Source organism: Talpa occidentalis, unplaced genomic scaffold (genome assembly GCF_014898055.3).
Source record: "Talpa occidentalis isolate TD23 unplaced genomic scaffold, MPIMG_talOcc4v2.1 talOcc4.7, whole genome shotgun sequence".
In the NCBI taxonomy this organism is placed as follows: domain Eukaryota; kingdom Metazoa; phylum Chordata; class Mammalia; order Eulipotyphla; family Talpidae; genus Talpa; species Talpa occidentalis.
Genome location: NW_023605083.1, coordinates 2124101 through 2149992, shown reverse-complemented (window position 1 = coordinate 2149992; position 25892 = coordinate 2124101). Strand labels below are relative to the sequence as shown.

The window sequence follows — 25892 nt, the reverse complement described above, 5'->3', positions numbered from 1 at the left end:
GGAGAGCAGGGGATGTGGCCCCTGACTCAGGGTGTCAATCACCCCTCTACCCGGGGCTGCGGTTGCCCACCAGACTCTGGGGGGAATCAGAAATCAGGGGGGCAGAGAAGCCTCCAGCACGCCCTGCTGCCTCTGCGTCCAGCAGGACCTGGTCTCTGTCTGCAACCTGGCACCAGGCAGGGAGCCCAGGCTTTGGGGGAGGGGGGCAGGGCCGCAGGTCCTCTATGCAGTGGAGGCCTCGCCCACCCCCCTCAGCAGGCCCTAGACCCCAGTTCCAATAGAGGGGTTCCTCCAGATTCCTGAGGAGGTAACCCCAAGACTCCATTCAACTAGCATTTGCTGGGCCTCTGCTCCAGGCTGGCCCCAGTAGGGCAAGATACAAGACAGATAATGCCTGAGGACCCTGGGAGGCCGAGGGGCCACCAAGTGCAACCCCAGTATCAGGGAAGTCTTCCTGGAGAAAGCAGCTGTTTGGTAAAATAAGAGAGAGAAGAATTTGATCTGTCAAAAGTGGACCGGGCCACCCCAAGTCAAGAACACAGTAGGTGCAAAGGTCCAGGGGGACCAGGGCCCCCCACCTGCCTCTAGCTCTGCTCCTGAGTGACTGGAGAGCCGGGGGCCAGCCAGCGCCCCTCTTGGGGCCAAAGGAAGACCATATACAAAGGCGGGCGCAGGAGGCCACCTGCGGTTGGGGGTCTGGGTGCCCAGCCGCACTCGCCTCTGGTCCTCGCTGGCTCACAGGTGTCCCGGGGCTTGCCACCTACGCCCTGCCTGCTATGGACCCTTCTGGGAGGGTCAGGTTCCTAGAGCTCAGCACCCCCAGGCAGCACTGCAGAAGCCAGCAATCTTAGCTGGAAACCGTCACAGTTCGGGGTTTCCTCCAGGCTGCTCCCCAGCACCCCTCAGCCCAGCCTCAGACTTATCACTGCCCTCCAGCTGCCTCGCCCCCAGCCCCCTCCAACCACCTCCCCTGGGTGATTCAGCAAATCTTCCCTCCCTGGGGGGAAAAACAAGGGTGAAAAATCACAATGTCAGATTACAAAGCCCAACTGTGGGGCGGCCCCTGGCAGGGAGATAAGAGTCCTGCCCCCGCCCTCAAGGGCCCTCTGACAGATAAACCTCCTCAGCACCATAGGGGGGGCACTGTAGGTGAGGGGAGCCCAAGCAGGCCTCCAGGGAGCCCCACGAGCGAGACCATCTGTTGGGTGACCCTGGCCGTTGGGTGACCCTGGCCGCGGTGCAGAGAGCTGGGCTAAGAGGAAGCACCCTCAGCCACCTCCACCCAGGCACCTCACCCCCGCCGCCGGAGGGAGAAAGAGAAGGGCAGGGCTTTCTCAGAGTTCAGTGGAAGGGTGCCCACAAAAGCCACCCACCCTGGCACCCCTCTGCCAGCTCGGCCTGCAAACCAAGCTCTGGGCGGCCCCGCTCTGCTGGGGAAGGGCCGCTGTCCGCCAGCGGCCGCCGGAGGGAGAAGCTGGCGGCTGCCATCTCTGGCCGAGCCCCTGGCAAGGGCCACTCGGGCACATCACATCGGCCCTGGAGACCTCTCCAGGGAGAGCCGGGCCCCAGGCTAGTCACAGTCCTGGAGACCCCCTGGGCCCCAATTCCTCCTCCTCGGAGGCCACACGCTGGCTTCCCCCAGGAGATGGGGGAGGGGAAGCCAAGTCTCTGCTCTGGGTCCTCTGCTCTTGTGACACCCCCACCCCTGTGGCCCCGTCCTGGGCAGTGGCAGTGGGGTGCAGGCCCCAGTGTCCCCAGCCTCTGCTCTCCATGTCCAAGGCTGGGGGGTCAACCAGGGATTGGGGGAGTGTGGCTTGGGGACAGTGCTTGACACACAGGGTTGAGTGTCTGGCTATCTCCCCCTTTATCTGGGGGAGCTTTGGGGTGACCTCTCAGGAATTGATGAGCACGTCAGACGAGGTGTGAGCAGGCCCTGGTGCCGGCTGGGCTCCAGGGCCCTATTTAACCCCCCCCCAACCCCCCCAGCAGACTGGGCCTCCTGGGCCTCCTCAGCCTCCAGGGTGACTTTGGGGAAGTCCTTTCCTCCCCGGGGCCTGGAGGTGGTGGAGCGAGGCCCGCAGCAGCTCCTGGGTGCCGCATGGATGGATGGGTGACGGGCGATGGGTGGTGGATGGAAGGATGGGCTGGGGCCTGGGTGGAAGGAAGGGTGGGCGGCTGGAGGAAGGCAGGGGAAGGTGGGCGGGGGGTGGGGTGGGTGGGGGGGTGGGTGATGAGCAAACACGTTCCCTGGCCTGGCTCCACCGCACACGAAACCTACCTGGGCGCCGTGACAGCCCAGACCCAGGCGGTAGCTGGGGTGGGCCCCGGCCCGGCCCCGGCCCATCTGAGGCGCCTGGGACGCCTCCCCAAGGGCGCCCTCCTGGGCTCCTCCCAAGTAAAGCCTGAGACCGCGCTCCCCGCGCTTCTGAGGTGGAGCCTGTGCTGCGCTTGCCCAGGGTTTGAGGGTTCGGGCACCCCCGCCCCAAGGCCTCCCGCTCTCCGGAGGGTGCTCCCGGCCCCCCCAGCCCTGGCCCCAGTCCGGGCCTCCAGCTCCCCTGGGCGGCCGGGGCCAGGGCTGAGGAAGGGCGGGGGACCCAGACGGCGCCCGCCGTGCCCACCTCCCTCTCCTCCCGGCCAGCCAGGCGGGGCGGGCCGCTGGGCTCCGGGCCTGCCCCCCACGCCAGGTCTCCGGCCCGCGGGCCCTCGCGCGGCCGCCTCGGGGCTCCCGGGGCCGCGGCGGTGGGGGACGGCGCCCCCTGGTGGGCGCCCGGGGCGCGCTGCTCCGGCCCCTCGAGGACGCGCGGTTCCCCGCCGCCCGCCGGCACCCGGGGCGCTTCCCAGAGGGGACCCCGCGCGGGGTGGGAGGTGCGCGCAGGGGGTGGGGTGGGGGCACCTGGGCGTGGCGGGGGGAGCCGCCAGGATCCGCTGGAGGGGCGCGTTTCCGGCCCGCTGCGGGGAGCCCCGCAGGTGACCCGAGGGGGGCACATCGGCCCCGCCCGGAGAGCGGCGCCCCGGCTTTTGCTGGGGGGCGAGGCAATCGGGAGCCCCGCGCAGGCGGTGACGTGGCGAGGATGGTCTGAGGCCTGGGGGTGCCCTGTGACCCCGCCGCCTGGCCTCGTGGGGGCGGATTGTAAGTGCTCGCACCCCACGCCCCCACCCCGCGCCCTTTGGGGTAACCCCGTCCGTGAGGGTCAGGCCCGCGGCGTCGCGAGCTCAGCCCCCCGGGAGGAGGCGCGGGGGCCTGACACGGGCACTTCTCCTGCTGTGCTGTGGAGGGAGGCCCGCGGCCTTAGTGGGGTGCACGGGGTCTGCTTCACAGCCGGGAGCCCCAGGGCCACCGCCCCTCTCCAGGGGAGCCCGACAGCCCCTGCGGTCGTTTGTGGCGGGGACAAGGGCCAGCAGCGCCCGCCTGCCGGGTAGCCGGTCACTCTCCTCAAGGCGAGGAAGAACAGCCCTGCCTCCTGCCTCTACCTCACCAGCTCTCCCGAGGGGCGGCAGGAGGCCCCCAACGTCAGCCCTGGAGAGCCCTTAGCCTCTGCGGAGAGGGCTGGGGCCCCGACCCACGTGAGTCTAGTCACCCACGCCCCTGAGAGAGCAGTAAACGTGGGGGTGGCCGAGCTGCCAGAGGGTGTCAGCAGGGGCCGCCCTGGTGGCACGAGGGACACAACCTAGGAGCTGTCCGCAGCCTCTGCAGCGCGAGCTCCATGCCCGGCCAGGGAGCCACCCCCAGGGCGCGGCAGACTCTCCCGTCTCCCCGCTGCTCCCCTCAGCAGCGCACTTCAGTCAGTCTGCCTGTGCTGCTCCCCGCTCTGTCTCCGGTGAGTCCTCTCACCCCCTGCATCTCTGGCCGGTGCCCCAGCTCTCGTATGCATAAACAAGTAAATCTTTTTGAGAAAAAAAAAAAAGGTGTCTACAGCAGCGACCTGCATGTGGGTGCGGGTGACCAGGGAGGGTGGGAGGATGGATTGCTGAGTTCAGGCCCTGACCCCAGCAGAAGCTGAGTGTGGGTCAGGGATGGGGGAGTCCAGGGTTTCCCCTCACTTCTGGTGCTGCCCTTCCTGAGAAAGAGAACTGCAGAGAAAGCAGATGGGGGCAGAGGTGGGAGAGCAGGGCTGAGTCCAGTCTGGGCATCCTTTATCCCCCTTTGTCCACCTTCCTGTTGGGGAATCTTCTCCTGGTGGGTGCCCCCTGGGGAGGGCAGCTTCCAGACCACCCCTGCATGCCAGTGAGCCCTCAGGCAACCCCTAGTCACGTTCAGAGTCCGGGGTCCCTGTCCATTGGTGAGATGACCCAGGCAGCTGGGGATTCTTTGGGCGCTGGGAATATTCTCCATCCCAATCGAGGCAGCGATTACATTCGTGCATTTGCGGACCAATGAAACCACTTAAACTTGGTGTATTTTATTGCGTGTAAATTATACCCCAATAAAGCTGCTGTAAAGTACGTATGAATATATCACGACACGTGACGGATAAGAGCAGTGCAGAGGGCAGGAGGGGGATGTGTCTGCATCACTCCCAGGGTGGTAAAAGATCTCATTTAAAATTGCTGTGACTAGGGCCTCCCTGGTGGTGCAAGGGGTTGAGGCGCAACCTATGAAGCTGTCCACAGCCTCTGCAGCACATGTTCGATCCCCAGCCAGGGAGCTACCCACATGGCGCAGCAGACCTCTCCTGACTCGCCAGCTCCTCCCCTCAGCAGTGTATTTCAGACAATCTGCCTGTTCTGCTCCCCACTCTGTCTCTGGTGAATCCTCACCCCCCACACCTCTGGCCTGCACCCCAGATCTTGTATGCATCAATCTTTTTTAAAAATGAAAAAAAAAATGTGCATTTACACATGTGCATGCTGCACTGTCACAGTTATTAATGATGGGGGAGAGATTTCTTTCTAAATGTGGATGAAAAGCAATTCCTCTGTTTGTACTTTTTAAAAAATTGTGGCAAAATACACAACCATGAAACATACCATCTTAGCCCTGAACTCTAATTCAGGGGTGTGAAGTTCATTCACATGGCTGTGCCACCATCACCCTGTCACACTCAGAACTTGTTCATTTTCCCCAAATTGACCCTGTCCCCATGAAACACCCACTCCCTATCCCCTCGAACTCCAGGTGCTCACCTCCCCACTTTCTATGAATCTGACTACTTTAGGTCTCTCACATGAGCAGAACCCTACGGTGCCTGGTCTGGCTTATCTCTTAGTGTAATGCCCTCGAGGTCCATTCCTTTTATAGACGAGTATGTGTCAGAATCTCCTTCCTTTCTAAGGCTAAATGCTATTCCACGTGGCGCTTCTGTGGGGACAGGACTGTTCAGGTCGTCAATCAGGGAGCAGGGACTGGGGCTTGGCTGGACCCTGGGACAGTCACCCCCCTTAAAGTCACCCCCTGGGAAAGAGGATGGAGGAGCTTTGGGGTACCCTTCACCACACCACTCCAGGACTGGGGTGCCCAGCTGTGCAGAGATCTGGGCTGCTGTCTAGAGGAGGGGATGGGGCACGTGGGGCAGAAAACAGTCAACTCGCCCTGGTCCTGGCTTGACCCCCCAGCTCCCATTACCTGATTGGCGTCACCTGCTGTTGCCCGTCTGTGCTAGTCAGACGCAGGCCCAGGGCTGGGGCAGGAGCCCTCCGAGCGGCGCCGGAGCCCAGGTGGGGTCACACACAGGAGCCAGCTGGAGCTGGCGCCGGGGCAGCACGTCTGAAACCACCCTGCCGTGACGATGGGGCGAGTCTGCAGTGCCTCAGCGAGCACTGGGAATGAGGGTCTCTGACCTCATGAAATGGTGAGGACGATGGGGTGGGGGTGGGGCATGAAGACGCCTGCTCGCCAGGGAAAGCCTTCCATGCCTCGAGAGAAGACAATCTGACCCACTCATGACGGAGTTTCAAAAATGAATCCTGGACGATTTGGGAACTCGGGAGCTCTGCCCCCTGCACGCGGGTCTGTGGCCGCTGCAACGAGTGACCGCAAACTGGCGACTTGAAACCCAACAAGAATTTGTTTTCACAGTTCTGGGGGCGCACTCCCTCTGAAGGGCCGAGGTCAAATCCTTCCTGGCCTCTCGCAGCTTCCGGGAGCTCCGCTCTCCTTGGCTTGCAGCCACATCACTCCAGTCTCCGGGGTCACAAGGCAGCCTCCCTCCGCCTTTCTCTTCTAAGGACACCCGTCATTGGGTTTAGGGCCGAAGACACCCTCTTCTCAAATTCCTTAGCTTAATCACAAAGACCCTCCCCCCAACAAGGTCACGCCGACAGGTTGCAGGGATTAGGGTGTGGACCTGTCCGAGCTGTGTCCAGCACCTGCTTGCTCTTTCCTTGGCACGTGGAGTCCCTCGAGGGCCAGGTGTGAGGACTGTATGTGTCTATTATCTGCCTCCTTTGAAAGGCGGGATCTGCTGCCTGGCACAGGCTGGAGACAGCATGTTTTTGTGGAATTAATGAACGGAAGTCATGTTTTTCTTAATATTTGACTACAGTGGGAATCCTGTGGGCTCCAATATAGAAGCAACCTGTTTCATCTAACACGCCCCTCCCCACCCATTCTCACTCCTGCCACGGGAAGTAAAACATTCCAACATGCATATTCCCCACCACAGTCCAGTGTCCATACACACAGATGGAGCGTTAGGAAGTGGCCCGTCCATCTGAGGACAGGGCTGAGCTTCCACTTCACATTCCAGACAGTGCTGAAAGCAGAGCTTCCGCAAGGCCTGAGGCTGAAGCTAAGGCTCAGCCGAGTTACCCTCAGCCTGTCGGCGATGGGAGGGTCTGAGTCTGGGAAGGGGAGCTGAGCCCTGGGTCTGCAGTGGCTTGTGCCAGGTGTCCCCACCTTTCTCCAGGGCAACAAACACTCCCCAGAGGGAGTGGCATGTACAGGTCACCTCCACAACACTCCAATTCTGACCACCAGAGGTGGTGAGGGCCACAGGGACCTCAGAGCCCTTCTTTCCCGTAGGTGAAAACTACCATCTTGCAGGGAACAAGGTGGAAGAGGACGCCCTGAAACCAGGCAACCAAGGTGCCCCTCAATATGTAGATTTTAAGGATTGGTGTCTGGTCTGAAGGCTACAATTATTTGGGGGGAAAGTCCAGCTGCTTCTTTAACTGGGCTCCTGGTCCCTCCTGGCTCCCCTCTGCTCCCAGCCTGGCCTCACAGCTCTACCTCTGCTGTCCTTTCCTTGGATCCCAGGTAAGACCAGGCTCTGTGCCCAGTTGGCCCTGTCTTCTCCATCCAGGTTCTCCCCTCAGATCCCGTGACTCTGGGGCCTCTCTCTCTGGTGACCATGCCCCATCTGGGAGCTGGACCAAACAAGGCTCAAAGGAGCCAAAAGGCAAGTAGTCTCTGTGCCAGGGCCAGGAAGCCAGCGGTCAGTCATCCAGACTCGGGCCCCTGCCTCAGGAAACTGCCGTTCTGCAGGAGGAGAACTAGAAATAAAACAGTGCTGTGTGATGAGGTGGATTTGGGTTCCATGGGCAGAAGTTGGCACCACCTCCCAGGCAAGGTGAATGACAAGCTAAACATAAAGGAAGATGAGGAGCCGACCAGGTGGGGCAGTGTGGGGAAGGGGCAGGGTCCCTGGAGACAGGGCTAGCATGAGACTTCTACCGAGGTCACTGGCTGCTGTAGGGGGAGCAGATGAGAGCAGAGAGAGCCGGCGGGTCCTCGGGTTGGGAGGTGGGTGCTGTCAGGAGCCAGTTGGCTCACTCAGATTTCCAGGTGATTTAGAGTCAAATGTGCAGGTTCAGACTCAATTCCTACTGTAGCCAGAGGTAGGGTGCTATATTTAGCAGATAAAAACACATCTAGATAATTTGAATTTCAGATGGGTCAGTGTCCAGCATAAGCACGGCCCCAATATTGCATGATTTTCAAATGTCCTGGTGCAGCTAACGTTACTGGTCAACTCTGCCAGCGATGAGGTCACCAGGACTGACTCAAGGGCACCAAACTCACACGGGTCTAATGTAGATACACCAATTTAGTATTCTACAGCTCCAGAGAGGGGAGAAACATGTTATTTGGGTTCTCCTCTCTGGAAAATTAAACCAACCATCTGAAGACTGTTCAGTGAGCAGAGGAGAGCAAAAGAATATGAGAAGTTGGAAAGGAAATTTTATCACAGGGCCCCACCATACATTATATTCTTTGGTGTCAGATCACACATGTGCCCACTGGTCCCCCCTGATGAAATGCACTGTCCCTCCAGGTCATCCGTTTCTTGCAGGGGGTTGTACTTTGCTGGGGGTGGCAAAAGGGGCTGCTCTTTCAGAGTGTTGTTTCCTGCAAAGTCTCCCAATTACAAAATAATGTCATATTTCACACTCAACTCACACATTTTTCTTTTTGAGGTGTATGGCAGTCTGCAGTCCTTTGACTTCCTTAAGCCCATCTAGAACAACGTCCTCTTTTGATTTAGAAATCATTTCAGAGGGGCCTCCCTGGTGGCACAAAGGGGTTAAAGAACCTCACTGTGAGGCTGTCTGCAGCCACTGCTGCACAAGTTCGAACCCCAGTCAGGGAGCCACCCACAGGGCGCAGCAGACCCCTCCTGTCTCCCCGCTGCTCCCCTCAGCAGTGGATCTCAGTCAATCTGCCTGTTCTGCTCCCCACTCTGTCTCTGGTGAATCCTCTCACCCCCGTGCCTCTGGCCTGTACCCCAGTTCTTGTATGCATAAATAAATAAAAACTTTTTTAAAAAAATCACTTCAGAAACTTGGGGTACTCAAATCCAGGGGTCCCTTGCTCTTACTCCTTACAGCCTCAAGTCCAGTCCTTTCTTTGCACTCACTGCACGTCCTGGCCCCGGACAGCACCTCTGGCGCGTACTGCGCAGCCCCCCGGTTGACCTGAGTCCACTTTGGCCCCGTCTGGCCTATTTTCCGCACCGGATCCCTTTAAACGCCCAGAGGAGACCGCGCGCTCCTGAAGGGCCGCGTCGAGGGCTCCCCGGTCAGGCACCCGCTTTTTAGGACCTGTCCGGCCTGTGGGCCGGCGCCCTCGCTGCCCCCTGCGCGGCGCCCCGCTTCGCCCCGGCACCCCGATGGGCCGGGCGCCTCTGCTCGGTTCCGAGCAGCGCGCGGCGGGCGGCAGGCGCCAGGGCACCCTGCCAGGCGGCGGGGCGTCTCCAGCCGCACGCCCGCGTCATCTCCTCCAGGGGCCGCCGGAAGCCCCGTCCCGGGGCGGCGGACAGAAGCGGGGTCCGCGCCAGAGGGACCCCGCGGCGGACCCGGCCCGGAAGTCAGCTCCCCGCCGCGAGCTTCCCCGCGCGAAGCGCACCGGAAGTTCTCCAGGGCCCGCCCCGAGCTGCCATTGGTGGACGGCGACGACGGACGATGACGCGGCCTAGTCATGACTCTCTATTGGCTAACCTTTGGGGGGGGTGGAACCTGGCTGCCTCCTGGCTCCTCATTGGCTAAAATTTCTGCCGGGCTTAGGGTTCTCATTGGTTGAAGTCGCGACAGCGGCCCCGGGCCCCGCGCGGGAGGGTGCGAGACGGGCCCTCGCCCCGCCCCCGGGCGCCCCCGCTTCACCTCAGCCCCAGCTGAGGGCCGGCGGTCGTTCGCCCCCAAGCCTCGGGCTCCCCTCGGGCGCGCGTTCCCGCGGGCCCTCGAGTCCGGGCGCGGCGAGGAAGCCGGAACGTCTCTTCCCGGAACCACCGAGGCGAGGCCTGCGGGGGCGCGCGGACGCCGGGCCGCGGCGGGCCGGGCCGGGATGGCGGCGGGGGCGGCGGACGCGGGCCCGGGAGGCGCCGTCCCGGTGGAGCTGCGGCGCGAGCGGCGCCTGGTGTGCGTGGAGTTCCCGGGCGTGGTGCGCGACGTGGCCAGGATGCTCTCCACGCTGGGCGGCGAGGAGGGCGTCTCCCGGGTACGGAGCGGGGCGGCCCCGGGCCGGGGAGGAGGCGGGCCGCGCGCGCGGGCGGGCGGGCGGGCGGGGTCCCGGCTCCCCCCGCGTCCTGCTGAACCTGCCGCGGCCGCAGCCGGCCCGTTGTCGCGGAGGAGCGCGGCTAGGCCCGGGCGGCGCGGATCGTTGTCTGGAGGCCAGGAGGACGTGGAGCCCCCGGCCCGCCCCCTTGCCAGCGGGCATCGCCTCGGGCCAGGGTTTCTGCCGGCCAAACCGCACGCGGAGCCAGCGGGGCCTCTCACCCGGGCGCGGGACCTGGTGTGAGGAGCCTGCCGGGAATCCAGCATCTGCCGAGAGCAGCAGGCAGGCATTACGGCCAGACTAGCAAGACCAGCTGCAAACCTTACGTGTACAGATTAGCAGAAAGTTAGGCAGGAACAGGGACTAGAGACAGGATCTTTGGCTGGCAGGAACTGTGGAGACACCCCACCCCCCAAACCCCCACCCCGCCCAAGCAATAGCCCCTGGTCACTCCACCTTAGCTGGCACCAGACAACGTCGCATCCCGGATAACACATCCCCACGTGCTTGCCCACCTTCTGGGGACCTGGTTCTAAATAAAAATGAGACTTCGCGTGCATGGGGCTGCACCTTCCAGGCATAAGCCCCTCTAGGCCTCTCTCTACTTGGACTTTGAATCTTCACCCCGCGCGGCCCACAACACTGCTGCTTCGCAGGCAGGGCAACGGAGGAGCAGTGTGGTATACTTCTAGCTTTACAAGTAGCGACAGCTAACATTCTGTACCACACACAGTGCGAGGTGCTGTACTTGCAGGTGACCCTGGTTTAACCAGGTAGACACTGTCACCGTCCGCATTTTACAAGGAAGTCAATGAACTTGTTTAAAGGTCTCCCGGCAAACAGAGGAGCTGGGTTGAGTCCTTAGCTCTGTGTAAGCACTTTTCCTGCACCAGATCTTGAGCCGTCTCTCCTTTGGAGAGGCCTACCCCGACTGTCCTAACTAAAGTGGACTCTGGCAGTTAACATCTGCCTTCTCACCCTGTTAATTGCAATCTGAAATTTTATCTCAACTTATTCCTTGTCTTAGCTCTGGGACTGTAAACTCCAAGAGAGCAGGGCCCTGTGTGTCTCGGTCACTCCTGTGGGTGCCTGCTTCCCGAATAGTTCTCAATTGCACGACTGAGTCCTCACAAAAATCTGGTGCAGTAAATACATTCCCGTCCCCCTTTTTAGCTAAAGACGCAGGTAGGAAAGGTAGGTCAGACAAGCCCCGCCCCTCTGCGGTGTGGGCTCTCCTTGTCTGCTTCCTCATCCTTCATGTCCAGAAGCCTCAACTGGACATTAAGCACAGGACGCCATAGTGGACCCATCGGTGGCGTTTGTTCTTTTATCCTGATCACGCTCCCGTGGCATTGCCTGCACCCTCACTATCACCAACCCCAGGGATATCTCCCCAGCTACACCGTGAACCCTTTGGAAAAGATTCTGGCCATTCATTCAGTCCATCCATGTTTCTCGGGCACCTCCACTGTGCCAGGCCACATCCAGGGCCCTTCCCAGCTCAGAAGTCTCAGATGTGTTTTTGGTGAGAAGGGATTCTCCAGGATGGGGCCTCCCTGGTGGCATAAGGGGTTAAGTCTCAGCACTATGAAGCTGTCCACAGCCACTGCAGCACGAGTTCCATCCCCGGCCAGGGAGCTACCCACATGGCACAGCAGACCTCCCCTGTCTCCCCGCTGCTCCCCTCAGCAGTGTATTTCAGTCAGTCTGCCTGTTCTGCTCCCCACTGTGTCTCTGGTAAATCCTCTCACCACCACATCTCTTGCCTTACCCCAGCTCTTGTATGCATAAATAAATCTTTAAAAAAAAAATAAAAAATACATGAATCTCCTTTTCCTAGGTGTTGCCTGAGCTCCTCCTAACGGCAGGCCCTGTCCTATGAGCTTGCCGGTGGTGCCTTCAGACACACACACTGACACCTGTGTGGGGCAGTCATTTTCACGGGGGTGGGGCACACAGGCTGAGTGTCTGTTAGGTGCCTGGCCAAGTGGTCTGCACGTGTTGTCATTTACTGCTCGTGACAGTCCTGTGAGGTAGGCTGTGCTACGTCCATTGTAGGGAGAAGGGACCGGGACTTGGGGAAGATAAGTAACAGCCAGTCAGAGCCAAGGTGGTGATTACCAATTGATGTCACCTCCTTGCGCCTACAAGCGTCTGCATGTGGCTGCATACCAAGACCCTGGGGCGGGGGGGGGGTTAGTTTGCTAGAGTAGAAAGTCTTGCACAAGGCTCAGAGCCCCCATAAGCTCGGGAGATGAGTAGATCCATGCAGACCCAGGCAGCACCAGAAAAGTCATGTGACCCCCAGATTGCACCTTGATAGCTGGTGGCTTTACCTGACCATTGGCCTTACAGCCCCGGACAAGGAAGAAACTCTGCTCATTTTTCCTACTAAATAAAAACTAAGATCCTTGGGCTTCAAAATGAGTCTTTGGGAGTGAAAAGCTGAGTGTGAGACCCTGGATGTCGGGGTCACCATTGGGCTCTGGCTCGGGAGCAGCTCCCTGCCGGCTGGTCCCGGCTTCACTTTTCTCCTTTGGCCTCGCCACAGATCTACGCGGACCCCACCAAGAGGCTGGAGCTGTACTTCCGGCCCCAGGACCCCTACTGCCACCCCGTGTGCGCCAACCGCTTCAGCACCAGCAGCCTGCTGCTCCGCATCAGGAAGAAAACGAGGCGGCCCGAGGGCCAGGGGCCCAAGGCCCCCGCCACGGCCGCGTTCCACATCGAGATCCTTGGCATCGTCTCCACCATTTACAAATTTCAAGGTCTCTGCCAAGTGTGTTCCTAGCCCTTGGGGGGGTTCAAGCCCCTGCCTGAGGGGCCGTGTGAGGTGGCAGGATCTGCCCAGGCAGGAGGACGGGCTAAGAGCAGCCAGCAGCCCCCTCCGCCCGTCCCTTGGTTGCCCGTCGCCTGCACCCCTAAGCTGCAGCCTATGAGCAACTGCCCTCTTTTTTTTAAGCCCACTGTGTGGGACCCAAGTAAAACTGGCCTCCAGTTTTCCACCCCCGGTGGTGTGAGACCTTTTCTCGGTCCTGGCTGCTGCTGGTCCCGCTCCCTCTGCAGCCTTCCCAGGTCACCCCAGCCCTGTGGGACCGCGCGTCCCTTTGAATCTCAGTAGATCGACAGCCCTCGTGGCCCTCAGTTGGGTTTGTTACCACGGGGACCCCAGACAGGAGGCGGTAAGGTGGGGCCAGGGAAGGGAACTATGGGAACTTTGGGGTGTGTCCCTTGGGCGGCAGCTCGGCTTCCCTCAGCCCAGGCCCTCGTCTGCACCGGGCCTTCAGCCCTCATGAAGGTTCAGGCCAGGGCCGATGCCCTTAAAGGCCAGGCCAGGCACGCGGGCGGCCCTTGCCAGACGGCTGGCTAGCCTCGGAAGTGTCTGCAGTTACGGCTGCCACGCTAGGGGAGACTGATGGGAATGAAGATTGAGGGGGCAGGAGGAGAAAGGGAAAGAACAAAACGGGGCCACGGGTGGGCGTTCGAGCGTCGGTCATGGGGGGGAACGTAGGACCCCCGCGGCGGAGCCAGGTTTCCCAGGGAGTCACTTGGCGACTGTTGGCCCTCAGCCTGCCCCTCGGGGTCCCCGGCTGGCTGCAGCCGCCTCCCTGGGGCTCGTCAGACGTGCGGCATCTCGGTGTCTGCGCCAGCAGGGCCCGGGGGTCCCACGCGCTGCACACTGAGGCGCTGCCCTGGACTGGCCTCCCCCACCGCAGAACCCGTCCCCCCACACGACACTTAGCCAGTGACTTGGAGCGTGTGCGGCCTGGCGCACGAGGCGCCGCGAAGGCTGTGGTGTCGGTCCTGCGGCTGGTCGGCGACCCCCCAGGAGGCGTGGGCGCGGGGCTCTACGCGGCCAGGTCCTGCGTGGGCGTGACTGGGCGTGCCGGCGGCCCTCTCCTGCCAGGGATGTCCGACTTCCAGTACCTGGCGGTGCACACGGAGCCTGGCGGCCGGCACGTGTCCATGTACGAGAAGGTGCTCCTGCTGCGGCCCGAGAAGGAGGGCTTCTTCCACCAGGAGCTGCCGCTCTACATACCCCCGCCCATCTTCTCGCGGCTGGACGCCCCTGTCGACTACTTCTACCGGCCCGAGACGCAGCACCGGTAAGGCCCCCGGGGTCCTCACTAGCACGGGGTTCAGAGTGAGGCCCCCCTGAGCCCACCAGCAAAAGGAAGCAGGGCGCTGGCAGACGGCCCGACCCGTAGCGGGGGGTGTTCGTCCAGGAGTCTTGCCGTGTCGTGTCTCAAGCTTCCAAAAATGTGGCCTTTTCGTGCTTGGGCAGCCAAGGCGCCGCTCCCCCCCAGGCCAGCAGGGGCTTTGCCCAAGCCCATGGCCACTGCGCCTCTAGGGGCAGTGCGGCTGGTGACAAGGGGCCCTGACGAGAAGGGGAGACCCTATCTGTCCTAGGCCGTGCCCAGCAGGAGGATCGCTCTGCGCTGTCCCTGAGGCGTGTCCTGGAGGTGTGATGAGACCCCTTCTCCTGAAGGAGCCCCGGGTCAGGTCAGCGGGAGAACAATCTGGCAAAAGCTATTACAATTGTTGATGTTCTTCCCTGTGTTGAGAAGCAGTGTGCCTCAGGACTGACACCTGAGCTTGCCTCCGTGCAGACTCGCAGGTGAGAACGTTCCCGGATTAACTGTCGGAGCAGCAAGAAACAGAGCCTGGTGGTGGGGAGCGCGAGGCGCCCTCTGGCGGGCCGTCCTGCACGAGCCTGGTTGCTCCCCCAGAGTCCCCATCTGCAGCGGGCTCACAGTGGTGCCCACGCCCCTGTGCTTTTCGGGGGTTAAAGAGACTGAAGAGTTTGGAGATACTTAGAACAGTGCGAGCCTGGCGGATTTGATGAATTAGTAAGCGGCTGGTCAGATGACAGGGACGAGGCTCCTTCAGCTCGGTCTGTATAAGGGCAGGAGGGTTCTCTATGGCCCGAGCAGACGGGTAAAGGAGGAGCGAGTCCTAGGTGCCCTCGGTGGCTTTTCAGGCTTTTATTGGGATTTACCAGGTACACGGCAGGTCTCCCAGCCCCCAGCAAGTCTTCACTCTACCTGGGCTCTCCAGCGTTCTCTGGTGGTTCTTTCTCTGCTCTCGTGGTTCTGCTTCTGCTGGCGTCTCCGTGATGCTGCTCTTATAAGCCCAGTCTGTCAGCCCAGGTGCACCCACTTACGCATGCCCACACCCTACTCCAGGTGCCCGCCATCAGGCATGCGTGCAGGACCGCAAGGGTCCATCCTCCATCCTAATGGTGGGAGAGCAGAAAAGCCTGACACTTTACTTACCCTACAGTCTGCCTGGGGTGTCGGGACCTTGCGCAGGGCTAACACAAGCCTGGAACAGTCTGGAAGTGTGGGCTCAGGACAGTTGTCTGAATAACCATGTTTCCCGGGGACCTAGGGGAGCCGGTGTCCAGATGCGTGTCTTCAGGGAGATAAAGGGTCACCCCAGGGCGGGGGCTTAGGGTGTCAGACGGCTCTCGGTCTTGCTAGCATCTGAGACAGATCTGAGCTGTGACAGCGGAACAGGGGCGATCCTGGAAGAATATTCCAGATCAGAGCACTGGCTCTAGCTAAAGAACAGCGTGGGGCCAGTGGCCCTGGAGTGTGGACAGTGGAAGGGGTAAGGCGCTCAGAGTTAATTTTGGGCAGAAGGTGTAGTGTTTTCTTTAAAGAAAAAGACCATGGAACACTCCAAACATTTTCCAAAACAATCCTCTAATGGACCCCACCGGCGTCCTAGCTTCCAGGACCAGCAGCTCCTGCTCCCCCAGCACCGCAGCGCCTCAGGGGCCGTGAGGGGCGTCTCTCAGGACTGATGCTGCAGTTCCCCCTGCACCTGGCGCCCCTCCTCGTTCAGGAGAGCTGTGACGGGGGAGGCTGTGAGGGGGAGTCACAGCACCCCCTCCCCGAGCGCACATACACCCCCCTCCCCTCCCGTGGCCTTTTCTAAATCAGGCTCGTTAGACCAAAACATTACGGAAACCTGTAACTAGCAGGAACCGGGCCGCCGCGGGCGGGAGCCCTGAGTGAGCGGTGGTTTCCATGACTCCACCAGACCCCGCGCAGCGCCACAGAGCGTGAGGCAGGGGTCTGCAAGTTTACTGTTTTCTGAAGCGTTGTGAGTACTTTTCCCCCACAAACATTTTACTCTTATGGTCAGAAACAAACAAAAGTAGAAAAAAAGAAACAGCTCCCTCCGTACTGGTGCCCCGGCACTGGTGGCCCCGGCACTGGGTGTTGACCCCGGCACTGGGTGGCCCCGGCACCGGCTGGCAGCGTCTGAGTCACTTCTCTGTCCTGCAGGGCCAGCAGGCAGCTGCACCCGAGCCTGGGGCGGGGAGGGGGCTGGGGGGCGGGGAGCCGCCCTTGGCCCCAGGCCTGTGTTCCTCCCTGAGTGGTGTATCGATTTTCCGCTCGTGGAGAGAACCTGCCTTTTCTCCCAGGACCACATTGATTTTTTCTGCCCCACTGGCCTTCCTGGCTAACTGTACTGTTGAGGGGGGGCGCAGGCTGCTCCCTGCCTGGGTCTGGGGATGTTGAGCTCCTCACAGTCGGGTCCCAGGACAACCAGGAGGCTGGCCTGAGGGTGTCCCTCCTCGGGGGACAGCAGGGGCTCAGGGGTCCTCCCTGCTGCTGCCGACCTGCAGACAGCTCCCCTCCCGGAGTGAGCCACAGGGCTTCCTTTTCAGGTGCCCGGGGTTTCTGGGAGGCATCTGAAATCAGGGTGAAGCTGCCCTATGGGGACGGGTTCCTAGTGGAGTCACCTCGAAAAAGGCCTCGACTTTCCAATTTGGTTTCCCAAATTGGACAAATCTGCTGTTTAGCACAGACGTGCAGCTGGCCCATCCTTGTAGGAAATTAAATGGGATCATGTTTAAGAGGCAGCGATGCCCCGGATGAGGCTAGGTGGTCGGGACAGGTGGCCTGGGGAGGGTCCGATGAGGTGAAATTAGCCACGAAGCAGTAGTGGTAAAGCTGGTGGCGGGCTTCTGCCACGCCCACCTTCCCGTGGTAACCTGCGAGCACCGGGCGTGCCCTGTGTGAGCAGAGAGCGCAGCCTGGCACCTGGCATTTAGCCCCTGTGCTCCGAGGGGCTGTAGCAACAGCGGTAGCTGCTCATTCCTGCGGAAGCTCACTTCCCAGCTCACTTCCCGGCGCAGGCCTGGCTGCAGGGGATGGCCTGGGTGGGCTGGAGACCTGGCCCGGGTGGGCTGGGGTCTCCGCAGCCTCTCTGGGTTTGGCACTGGGCAACATTGTTACGAGGAGCTGGGAGGCAGCTTTTGACCTCTGGGCCTCTGTTCTTTCCCCAAGAAGGGGCTCCTTCAGGGATTATTTTGCGGCTTAGGGGGCTGAGCAGTGAAGGCTGCTGAGCAGGTGTTGAGTTTGCTCCCCGCCTGTCACCAGCCTCCCACAGGTGCCCTTTGTTGCACCCCAGCCTCAGCTCTGCTCGAGCCACAGGCCCCGCTCCTACCGGCTGTCTGGCAGTCACTTCCTCTCGCTCCTGGCGTCAGCCTGGGGGCGCAGGCTCCTCTCCCCAGCCAGGCTTCCAGGGAAATGCTGGACCGCGGGCACCACGAGCCTGGGGGGCTCCCTGCCTCATCCTGCCAGGCCTGCGCCTGGAGTCTCCTCGTGCCCCGGGCCTCACTGGCTCCCTCTGCCTGCAGGGAAGGCTACAATAACCCCCCTGTCGCCGGGGAGAACCTGATCGGTCTGAGCAGGGCCCGGCGCCCCCACAATGCCATCTTTGTCAACTTCGAGGAGGACGAGGTGCCCGCGCAGCCCCTGGAGGCCGCGGTGCAGACATGGAAGAAGGTGTGTGCCAGCCCCATGGACCAGAAGGTGGAGGAGGAGCTGAGGAAGGTGAGCGCTGGGCCCTTCGCCCTCAGCTCCCTCACCGGGCAGCTGACTTTATGAAAGCGGGTGCTAGGGTTCAGTAGCACCCGGATGCCTCGCCCCGGGGTGGTGTCCGAAAGCCCAGAGCTGAAGATGCGTCTTAGAATGCCCTCAGCGGGGGGCAGTCGGGGCTTTGTCATAAGGTGGCCTCCGCCTGGCGCCCAGCCCCAGCCCTGTCTTTGTCCACTCATGGACCTGCCGAGCGCCTGCATGGGCTGGACAGCCTCGTCCTGCCAGTGCCCCCCCAGCTTGCGGGTTCTGGGAAGACCCGGCCGGGGCTCGTTCCCCTGTCCCCGCGTCCCCAGAGGCAAAGATGGCGGGTCTCGGCGAGGGGCGGGGCGGGGGAGCTGCCTTGTTCACTGTGGCCTCTGCCTCACCCCCCAGCTGTTCGACATCCGCCCCATCTGGTCACGAAATGCTGTCAAGGCCAACCTCAGCATCCACCCTGACAAGCTCAAGGTCCTGCTGCCCTTCGTGGCCTATTACATGGTAAGTGTCCACCCAGCTTAGTTCCCCAGGTCATCCTACCCCTGAAGTCCCCTCAGAGCCACAGCAAGAGCAGGCGCCCACCCCTGACAGTGCGACAGCCCCTAGAAGGGCCTACTTCTGGCCAGATTTGGGTGGCTTTGGGGTTAAGGATCACGCTTTTAACTGACCTCATATTGAAGAACTGTTTAAGGACCGGTCGCCAGGTTACCGTTCCTGTTCCTCCTTCCTGGAGGGGTGCTTACCCCTGAGGAGGATCCTAGGGGACCTCCCTGGGGACTGACCTGTTTGGCCGCAAGCTCCCCAGCCACAGTGGCCCCCTGCCTCTGCCCACTCTCCCTATGCCAAAGGGGGCAGAGCCGATGGGGACTCAGTCCCAGAGGGCATGGAGGTGGGGGCATCATTACCGAGGTCCTCCTTAGTGCCAGGATGAAGGGGTTCTGCCTGCCAAGGGCCCCTGCGTGGAGCCACAGCAGAAGACATGACACGTGGCAGGGATAAGAAAGGCTCAGCCCCTCGTCCTCATACCCCAGGGCTCAGAGAGCGGCCGTGGGTTCTTCGCTCGGCCTTCTCACCCTGAGGCCCTGCCGGGCGCCGTGTGAGGCCAGGCCAGCAGCAGCGTGGACAGAGCGCGGAGCGCTGCAGCTCGTGGCAAGGGCCTGCGTCTCCATGCTCACACACTGTGGGGAGGGCCCGCGTCACCGCCACCAGATGGAAGCCCTGGTGCCAGCGCACGGGCAGAACTGGGGTCCAGAGTCGTGTCCATGCCTTGGGGTGTGTGCTGCCCCAGCATAGGCCTCTGTCCTGAGGGGGCCAAGGGTGGGTCTTGACCCTCCATGTTCTCTCACTGGTTCTCTCAGATCACAGGCCCCTGGAGAAGCCTGTGGATCCGATACGGATATGACCCCCGGAAACACCCGGAAGCCAAGATCTACCAGGTGCTTGATTTCCGAATCCGCTGCGGAATGAAATACGGTAAAGATGACCAGGATCTGCTCCTTGTCTTTCTCTTCTGTTCTCCCGCTTCTAGTCTTCTCCCTTGTGCTAAGGATGTCTCCAGTGGCGAGAACAAGAGCCCTTTCCCCCTGGGGAGCTCTGCGGGCCGCACAACAGCGTAGAGTGAGGGTCTGCTCTGCCCTGGCCCGGCTGCTGCCCCTGAGCTCCTGAGCCGCAGGCGCCATCATTGCCTGGCCCGTGGTCACCCGGCGCCTGTCGCGGGCCAGGCCGTGTGGACGTGCAGCTCCGGCCTCATGAGCCACTGCCCGCAGCCTGCGTGGTCAGTGCCCCCTTCTCTGGAGCCAGTGCTGATCCAGGAGGCACACAGGCCAGCCCCGCCTGATGCGCCCCCTGGTCTGCAGGTTACGCCCCCAGCGACATGCCCGTCAAGGCCAAGCGCAGCACCTACAACTACAGCCTCCCCATCACCGTCAAGAAGACCTGTGAGTGCCAGCCTCTGCAGGCAGGCCCTCGCCCTCACCGGCAGTGTGGACGAAACGGGCACCTGGACGGGCGGGCGGGCAGAGGGTGCGCGTGGGGAGCAAGGCCACCTTGTATCCACAGCACTGCTGTCGTCCCTTGCAGCCAGCCAGCCTGTCACCATGCATGACCTGAAGCAGGGCCTGGGTCCCTCGGGGATGGCTGGCACACGGAAGTCGGCCTCCAGCAAGTACAAGCTCAAGGTGGGTGCCCCTGGGCACCAGTGAGGGCCCTGTGCAGGCCTGACATGCTGTGCAGGGCTTGCACTGTGACCCCCGGGATTCTGTGGGGCAGTGTTGCCTGCCCAGCACCTAGACTCCACTCCCGCCGTCAGGGTGGCCTGGGCAGCAGGAAGGGAGCTTAGGCAGGGGGCGCAGAAGGCCGCTTGTGCCCACAGGTGGTGGCTGGCCTCAGGGGCACCCATACCACTGCTGTGCAGGGCTGCCCATGAGCGGCGGACGTGGGAGGCCAGGTAAGGCCTGGGCTCAAGTGAATACAGCACCGTGCAGCCCAGCTGGAGGGCGGGCAGTGCTGCAGGGGCACGCGCCAGGGCCCACAGCCCACATCTGCACCTGCAGAAGATCCTTCCCAGAGGCCTTCCCCATGCTCTGCTGCTGCACATGTGCCACAGTGGGGGGCCCACCTGGAGTCAGATACCTCACATCGGGGGTGGCACAGAGTGGGCCTGCAGGAGAGGGCAGAGGGCCTGGGGACAATCTCCCTGTACCATTGTCTCCTGGCTGCTCGGGGCAAGGGCGAGCACCAGCTGGGCAGTGGGACAGTGTCCGGTGTGTAGGGCCCTGCCTGGCGAGGAGGCGAGCGTGGCTCTGGCTGAGCCACGCCATGTTGGGGCCTGCGACCTCCCGGAGGCCATCGATCCCTGAGGTCAGCAGGGAGCCTCGGACAGCAGAGCCAGCGTGAGGCCATTTGAGCCCCTGACCTGCCACACAGGCGACTCCTGTGCTCCAGGCCGAGGGCGGGAATCCAGGGACCAGCCAGCTCCTTAGAGAGGCCTCCGTGGTTGGCCAGCGTGTGTGTCTCTAACACCGCCTGCCTCGGGCAGCTCCACCACCTTCCCTTCTCCCCACCTCTCCCCAGGACTCGGTCTACATCTTCCGGGAGGGGGCCTTGCCGCCATATCGACAGATGTTCTACCAGCTGTGCGATTTGAACGTGGAGGAGTAAGTAGGGGGGACCTGGCGTGAGGTGGGACCGGGAACTCGGGTCCAGGCTCTCCCAGTGTGTTTCCAGCAGCTCTTTCATGGCACGTGGGCGCGAGTCTGGGGAGAAGGCCCCCTCTGGGGTTGGGGTGGACTCTGGGCTCACGTCCCCAAGGCTGCGCCCTGAGCAGCATCTGTTCTAGTGAAATCCCTGCTCCTCGGGGCCTGACCTGACTCTCAGAACCCTCAAATCCACTTGCTTTAGTGGCAGTTACAAAGTGGGGGCCGGGGTGCAGGTTAAATACGGCCTCAAGTCTGGGGCGAGCTGCCAGCTCCTCTCACAGGGAACATGCTGTGTGCACAGGGGCCAAGCAGGCCCAGGAGCGCGCTGTCCAGCTGCTCCTCACAGGCTGTACTGGGGCCGCTCCCGAGCGCGCGGCCAAGCTCACAGATACCCCAGCCCAGAACTTGACTCCCCAACCCCCAGGTTGCAAAAGATCATTCACCGCAACGACGGGGCCGAGAGCGCCTGCACGGAGCGGGACGGGTGGTGCCTGCCCAAGACCAGCGACGACCTGCGGGACGCCATGTCCCTCATGATCCGGCAGACCATCCGCTCCAAGAGGCCTGGTGAGGGCCGCGCGGCAAGGGGCAGGGAGGCACTGCCCCCACCGGGCTGAGGCCCCCCGGGTGGAGCCTGGCTGGGCAGTGCCGCCGCTGGGGCCTGAACATTACGCCCTGACGCCGTCCCACATCCAGGGGAGAGTGGGGATGGGCCAGCAGGAGCCCAGGTCCCTTACCCTGCACCCCGCTCCCCGCTGTCCCAGGGGCTGGGCTCTCGTTGGGCTGCGGGTCTGACCAGGCAGGGAGAGCACTCAGTAGGCCCCTCACGGCTTCTTGCTGGGGACCAGGCACAGCCACCCCCACCGGCTGACGCGAGCAGGCCCCTGCACCTCCGAGCCTGAAACTAGGCCGTGGCCCTTGCCCCAAAAGGAAGCTCCAAGCAGAATGTTCCCGCAGTGCTGTTAGCCCGGCCCCCACGCCGTCCTGCCCCACGAGTCCCTCAAGAGCGCCGCCCTGGTTGCCCGCAGGCCCCCGGCAGCCTGTGTTGGGGTAACTCTGGCCTTCTGTCCCTCCCAGCTCTCTTCTCTAGCCCGAGCAAAGCCGACGGCGGGAAGGAGCAGCTGACGTCCGAGTCGGGGGAGGAGGAGGAGGATGAGGAGGACTTCAAGCCGTCAGACGCGAGTGAGAACGAGATGGAGACCGAGATTCTAGACTATGTGTGATGCCCTGGGCCTCCCAGCCCCGCGCTGGGTCTGGCCTGTTCGAGCCGGGACCAGCCAGGGTGCCCTGTGCCGCCACGCCAGCCAGGCTGCCCTCGGGGGCCCTGAAGGCGAGGGGGCCTGGCGCTGGGGCAGCAGACCCTGCTGTTGCCCTCTGGCCTGGACGCCTGGGGACAGCCCTGAGGCCTGGCTCACACCTCCATGGGCGACCATGCCCGGCGCCCAGCTGCACCCCTCGCCTCCCTCTGGCTGAGACCAGCAGGAGGTGGAGGTGGGGAGCAAGCCGTCGGGCAGGGCCTCTCCCTCTCTCCCCTGACACAGCGTGGGGAGGCTGGCTTGCTCTCAGAGGGCAGAGCCTGGCCTTGGGCTGGAGCTCATCTGGGGTAGGTTTGGCCATGGCCAGGCCCAGCTGGAATCGTACTTATTAAACAAGCTTTCCCAGGAGTCCTGGCGCCTCACTGGGGGGCTGCACCCAGGGGTTTCCTAGCTCTTTGGATGTGGGCTCCCGCTGGGCCCTCATTTCCTCCCTCAGCCCCCCTTCAGTGACCTCACGTGGGTGGTGCCAGCACCATACAGAGAGGCCTGAGGTCCCTCGCCAAGCGGGTGGGGTGCCAGGGAAGGGCCGTGGGGTCACAAGTCAGCCCCTTCTGCTCCAGGGGTGAGCCCTAGGGCCCTCCAGGAAACCGCTCTTGTAGCTGCCAGGGTGCACTTGGCTCCGGGGCTGTGCTCCCAGAAGCACTCGGGCAGCCTGGACCAGATGGGAGCTGCTACCCTACCCTGGGCCCGCAGACCCGGCCCCTCAGCCCATGTCAGCCCCTTAGCACTGCCAGGATTAGACCCTGAGGGTCAGGCTCCTGGGGGTCCAGTTCCCATTTGCGGCATGGAGTGAACCACCTTGTGGAGCAGCAGCTGTTGGGGGGGACAGTGGGGAGGGAGGAGACACTGCCCCAGGCCTGTCCCTGAAGCCACCAGAAATAGAACTTCCTGAGGGGAGCTGGGTCCCACCTGCTCCTCTGGTGCCTACTGTTTGCCCTTGGGCCGCCGGGCTGTGGGGGTTCTCCCCACGTGCCCCTCACGGGAGAGCTGCCAGGTTCTGGTTCCCATCTCCCCGAAGCCCCTGGGTCCCCCTGCAAATCTGCGGTGAAGAGGGCGGGACACCCCCTCTCCACACCCATCCTGTAACCTGGCCCCACCACCTCGCTGCCCCGTCGGAACCTTCTTAAGTTCCACCCACATGTAGGAAGAGGATTTGGTGACGCTGACGCCCCACTTAGAAACCTAAACGCTGCCCCTTCAAAAGCTTTTCACTGGAAACGCCCCCCGCCCTCCTCCAGGGCCAGGACTTCCCTCGGCCCCTGCGCCAGGATTCCTTTGTGTTTTGCCCGGATTGTTGGGCAGGGACCCCGCGGCCTGCGACCGGCTGGTCTTTCAGCTTCCAGTCGCCAAGACAGCCCCGCCCTGCCAGGCCCAGCCGCCGCCCCGCACCCCGGGTATGGAAATGGTATCTGGAGACCCCAGTCAGCGCCAGGGCTGGCGGCTGCTTCTGACAGAGCTTTTGTATGTACATAAAAAATCAGTTTACACAGATCTATCCCAAGTAAGACAAAATTTTAGGATTTTGCTTCTCTGACACCAGCTTCCTTTCCTACCCATGCGAGAGGCCGGGGCTTCTAGCAGCACCACCAACCTCAACCCCCACACCCCCGCCCTGTCCTGTAATAGGAGACTCTGAAAGTGGAAAACGCAGGCCCCGGAGCAGGCGGCGAGGTGCAGGTAGGCATGCGGTGCAGGTAGGCATGCGGTGCAGGTAGGCATGCGGTGCAGGTAGGCATGCGGTGCAGGTAGGCATGCGGGTGCTGGCAGAGACCAGGCAGTCATGATGAAACGGCAGGACGCTGGGTCACTGAGGGCCTCGCGCCTTCCCCACAGCACGGACAGCCCTGCCCCGAGTCTCCAGGGTGGCGAGACACGTTAGGGGCCCTGCAGTTTGAAATGGGTGTTCCTCTGCTGGAAAATGAAGGTTGAATGTTCCTTTCCGAGCGCCTTGTAACCTGCGAGTCGGCAGACCCCGGCTGGCCGAGGTGAGCGCCTTCCGCCGTCTCTGGGCGAGGGCGGGCAGGAGGCCGGCGAGAAGGCAGCCGGCGCCGGCCTGACTTGCAGCGTTTGCCGGGTGCGCTGTGCACAGCCGCGTCTGCCCTCTCGGAACACGCTCCGGTCCAGAAAATTCTAAGTGTTTGCCTGAGCGGTGGGTGCCCCTGTCCCGAGATGCTTTCCTGCCCTGCGGCTGCGCCCGCTCAGAACCTCGACACTAGCCTAGACTAGCGGGGAGGTCAGAGACTCCCCGAGTTCCCGATGGCTGTGGAGACTGCAGAGAAACGTGAGTCCCCGCAAATCGGTGCATCCAGTTTCAAGGGCATCCCGGGCCCCCACGATCTGCCCTTCAACTTCCAGCAGGGCCACGGGCCGGGACTCAAGTGTCCACCACAGCACTGGGCGCAGGAGCCCGGTGCTGGGCGCCACCTGAGTGCCCGGTGGCAGGTGAGCGTGTGAAGGAGGCTGGAGGACTCTTCAGCTCTGAAAAAAAGATGAGCTCTTGCCGCTGGTGACAGCAGGGGCGGAACCGGAAGGTAGAATGACAAGTACCGGAAGGCGGCGTGCCGACGCGGGATCCGGAGGAACAACGGGACAGGCCAGGCCAAACCAAAACAGCCTGGAAACCTCAGAGCTCTTGGGGGGTAGCGGGGGAGGGGCCCGTGGTCCCTGGTGAAGGGATGTGGGTTCTCTGGTGGGGGCGATGGCCATCTGAGGAGGGGGGACCTGTTCCCTGGCCCATACCCAGCACTGCACGCCAGTGTCACCTCCATTAGAAGATAAATACGTGGATGAGAAAAATGCCTGTTATCTCCCATCATCGCCCGTGAACATTTTAACCTTATTTGATTAGTAAACTCAAGTGGAAGAGAAACACATGCTCGCGTTCTATGCGATAGCGCCCGAGACACAGCTGTCCCAATACTATTGAGCCAGTTGATTTATCACAGAGTTCCCCAAGTCACGTGACCTGGAACAGCCCTGGGCTCCGGCTGTCCGGGCGCTCGAGGAGGGCCTCGTTCACGGGAGTGCTCGTTTCTCTCGAGACCCAGTTTGAACAGAATTCCTCTGAGGGGTTTTGAAAAGTAATCTGGCAACACCGTAAGGAGTAGACAAAGACCACGCATGCACGCGTAGCACGCACGCACGCACGGACGCGTGCAAGGCTGCGGGAACACGGACACGAGCAGACGTCGCTTCGTTCTGAACTTGCCCCCACGCGCCGGTGAGATCCTGACACGCGGCCGCCGGTTGGTCTCCACTTGTGTTTTTATCTGAATTGTTTCTGGAAGCCGGCACCAGAGAAGGCTGCCTGTGTAGCTACACTTGAGGTTTCTAGAACTTCCTTTGCCCTGATCCCTAATCTTAAAGACTGCATTTCAGGCGAGTGGTCGAGATGCCTTGAAGCTGCCCAGACATCAGCAAAGCCTCAGGTTCTGGGCCTTTTTCTCCTCTCAGCATCAGGGGCTGCTTTCCGAGGTCCCCGTGTCCCTGCAGAGCCCTGGAAGGAAGTCAAGGGGCCCGCAAAGGTCCAGTGGCTGGGCCAGCGGGAAGGGAGAGCTCTGGTAGGTGGACAGAGGGG

At 62.1% G+C, this 25892-nt stretch overlaps 1 protein-coding gene across 1 annotated transcript; it reads left to right on the top strand.

The window, feature by feature from the left end:
* The first annotated feature begins 9713 nt into the window (after positions 1 to 9713).
* On the top strand, positions 9714 to 24032 carry GTF3C5 (general transcription factor IIIC subunit 5). The gene is made up of 11 exons (XM_037492940.2): positions 9714 to 9871; positions 12480 to 12696; positions 13836 to 14034; positions 17586 to 17781; positions 18199 to 18303; positions 19161 to 19275; positions 19659 to 19739; positions 19882 to 19979; positions 20875 to 20957; positions 21424 to 21566; positions 22077 to 24032. The coding sequence occupies exons 1-11, from the start codon at positions 9719 to 9721 to the stop codon at positions 22220 to 22222; spliced, it is 1536 nt and encodes a 511-aa protein (XP_037348837.1). The 5' UTR covers positions 9714 to 9718; the 3' UTR covers positions 22223 to 24032.
* The last annotated feature ends 1860 nt before the right edge of the window (positions 24033 to 25892 follow it).

Coding starts and splice junctions, on each gene's coding strand:
- GTF3C5 (XM_037492940.2), top strand. CDS start 9,719: ATGGCGGCGGGGGCGGCGGACGCGGGCCCGGGAGGCGCCGTCCCGGTG. Junction 9,872..12,479: donor GCGAGGAGGGCGTCTCCCGG/GTACGGAGCGGG, acceptor GCCTCGCCACAG/ATCTACGCGGACCCCACCAA. Junction 19,740..19,881: donor CATCACCGTCAAGAAGACCT/GTGAGTGCCAGC, acceptor CGTCCCTTGCAG/CCAGCCAGCCTGTCACCATG.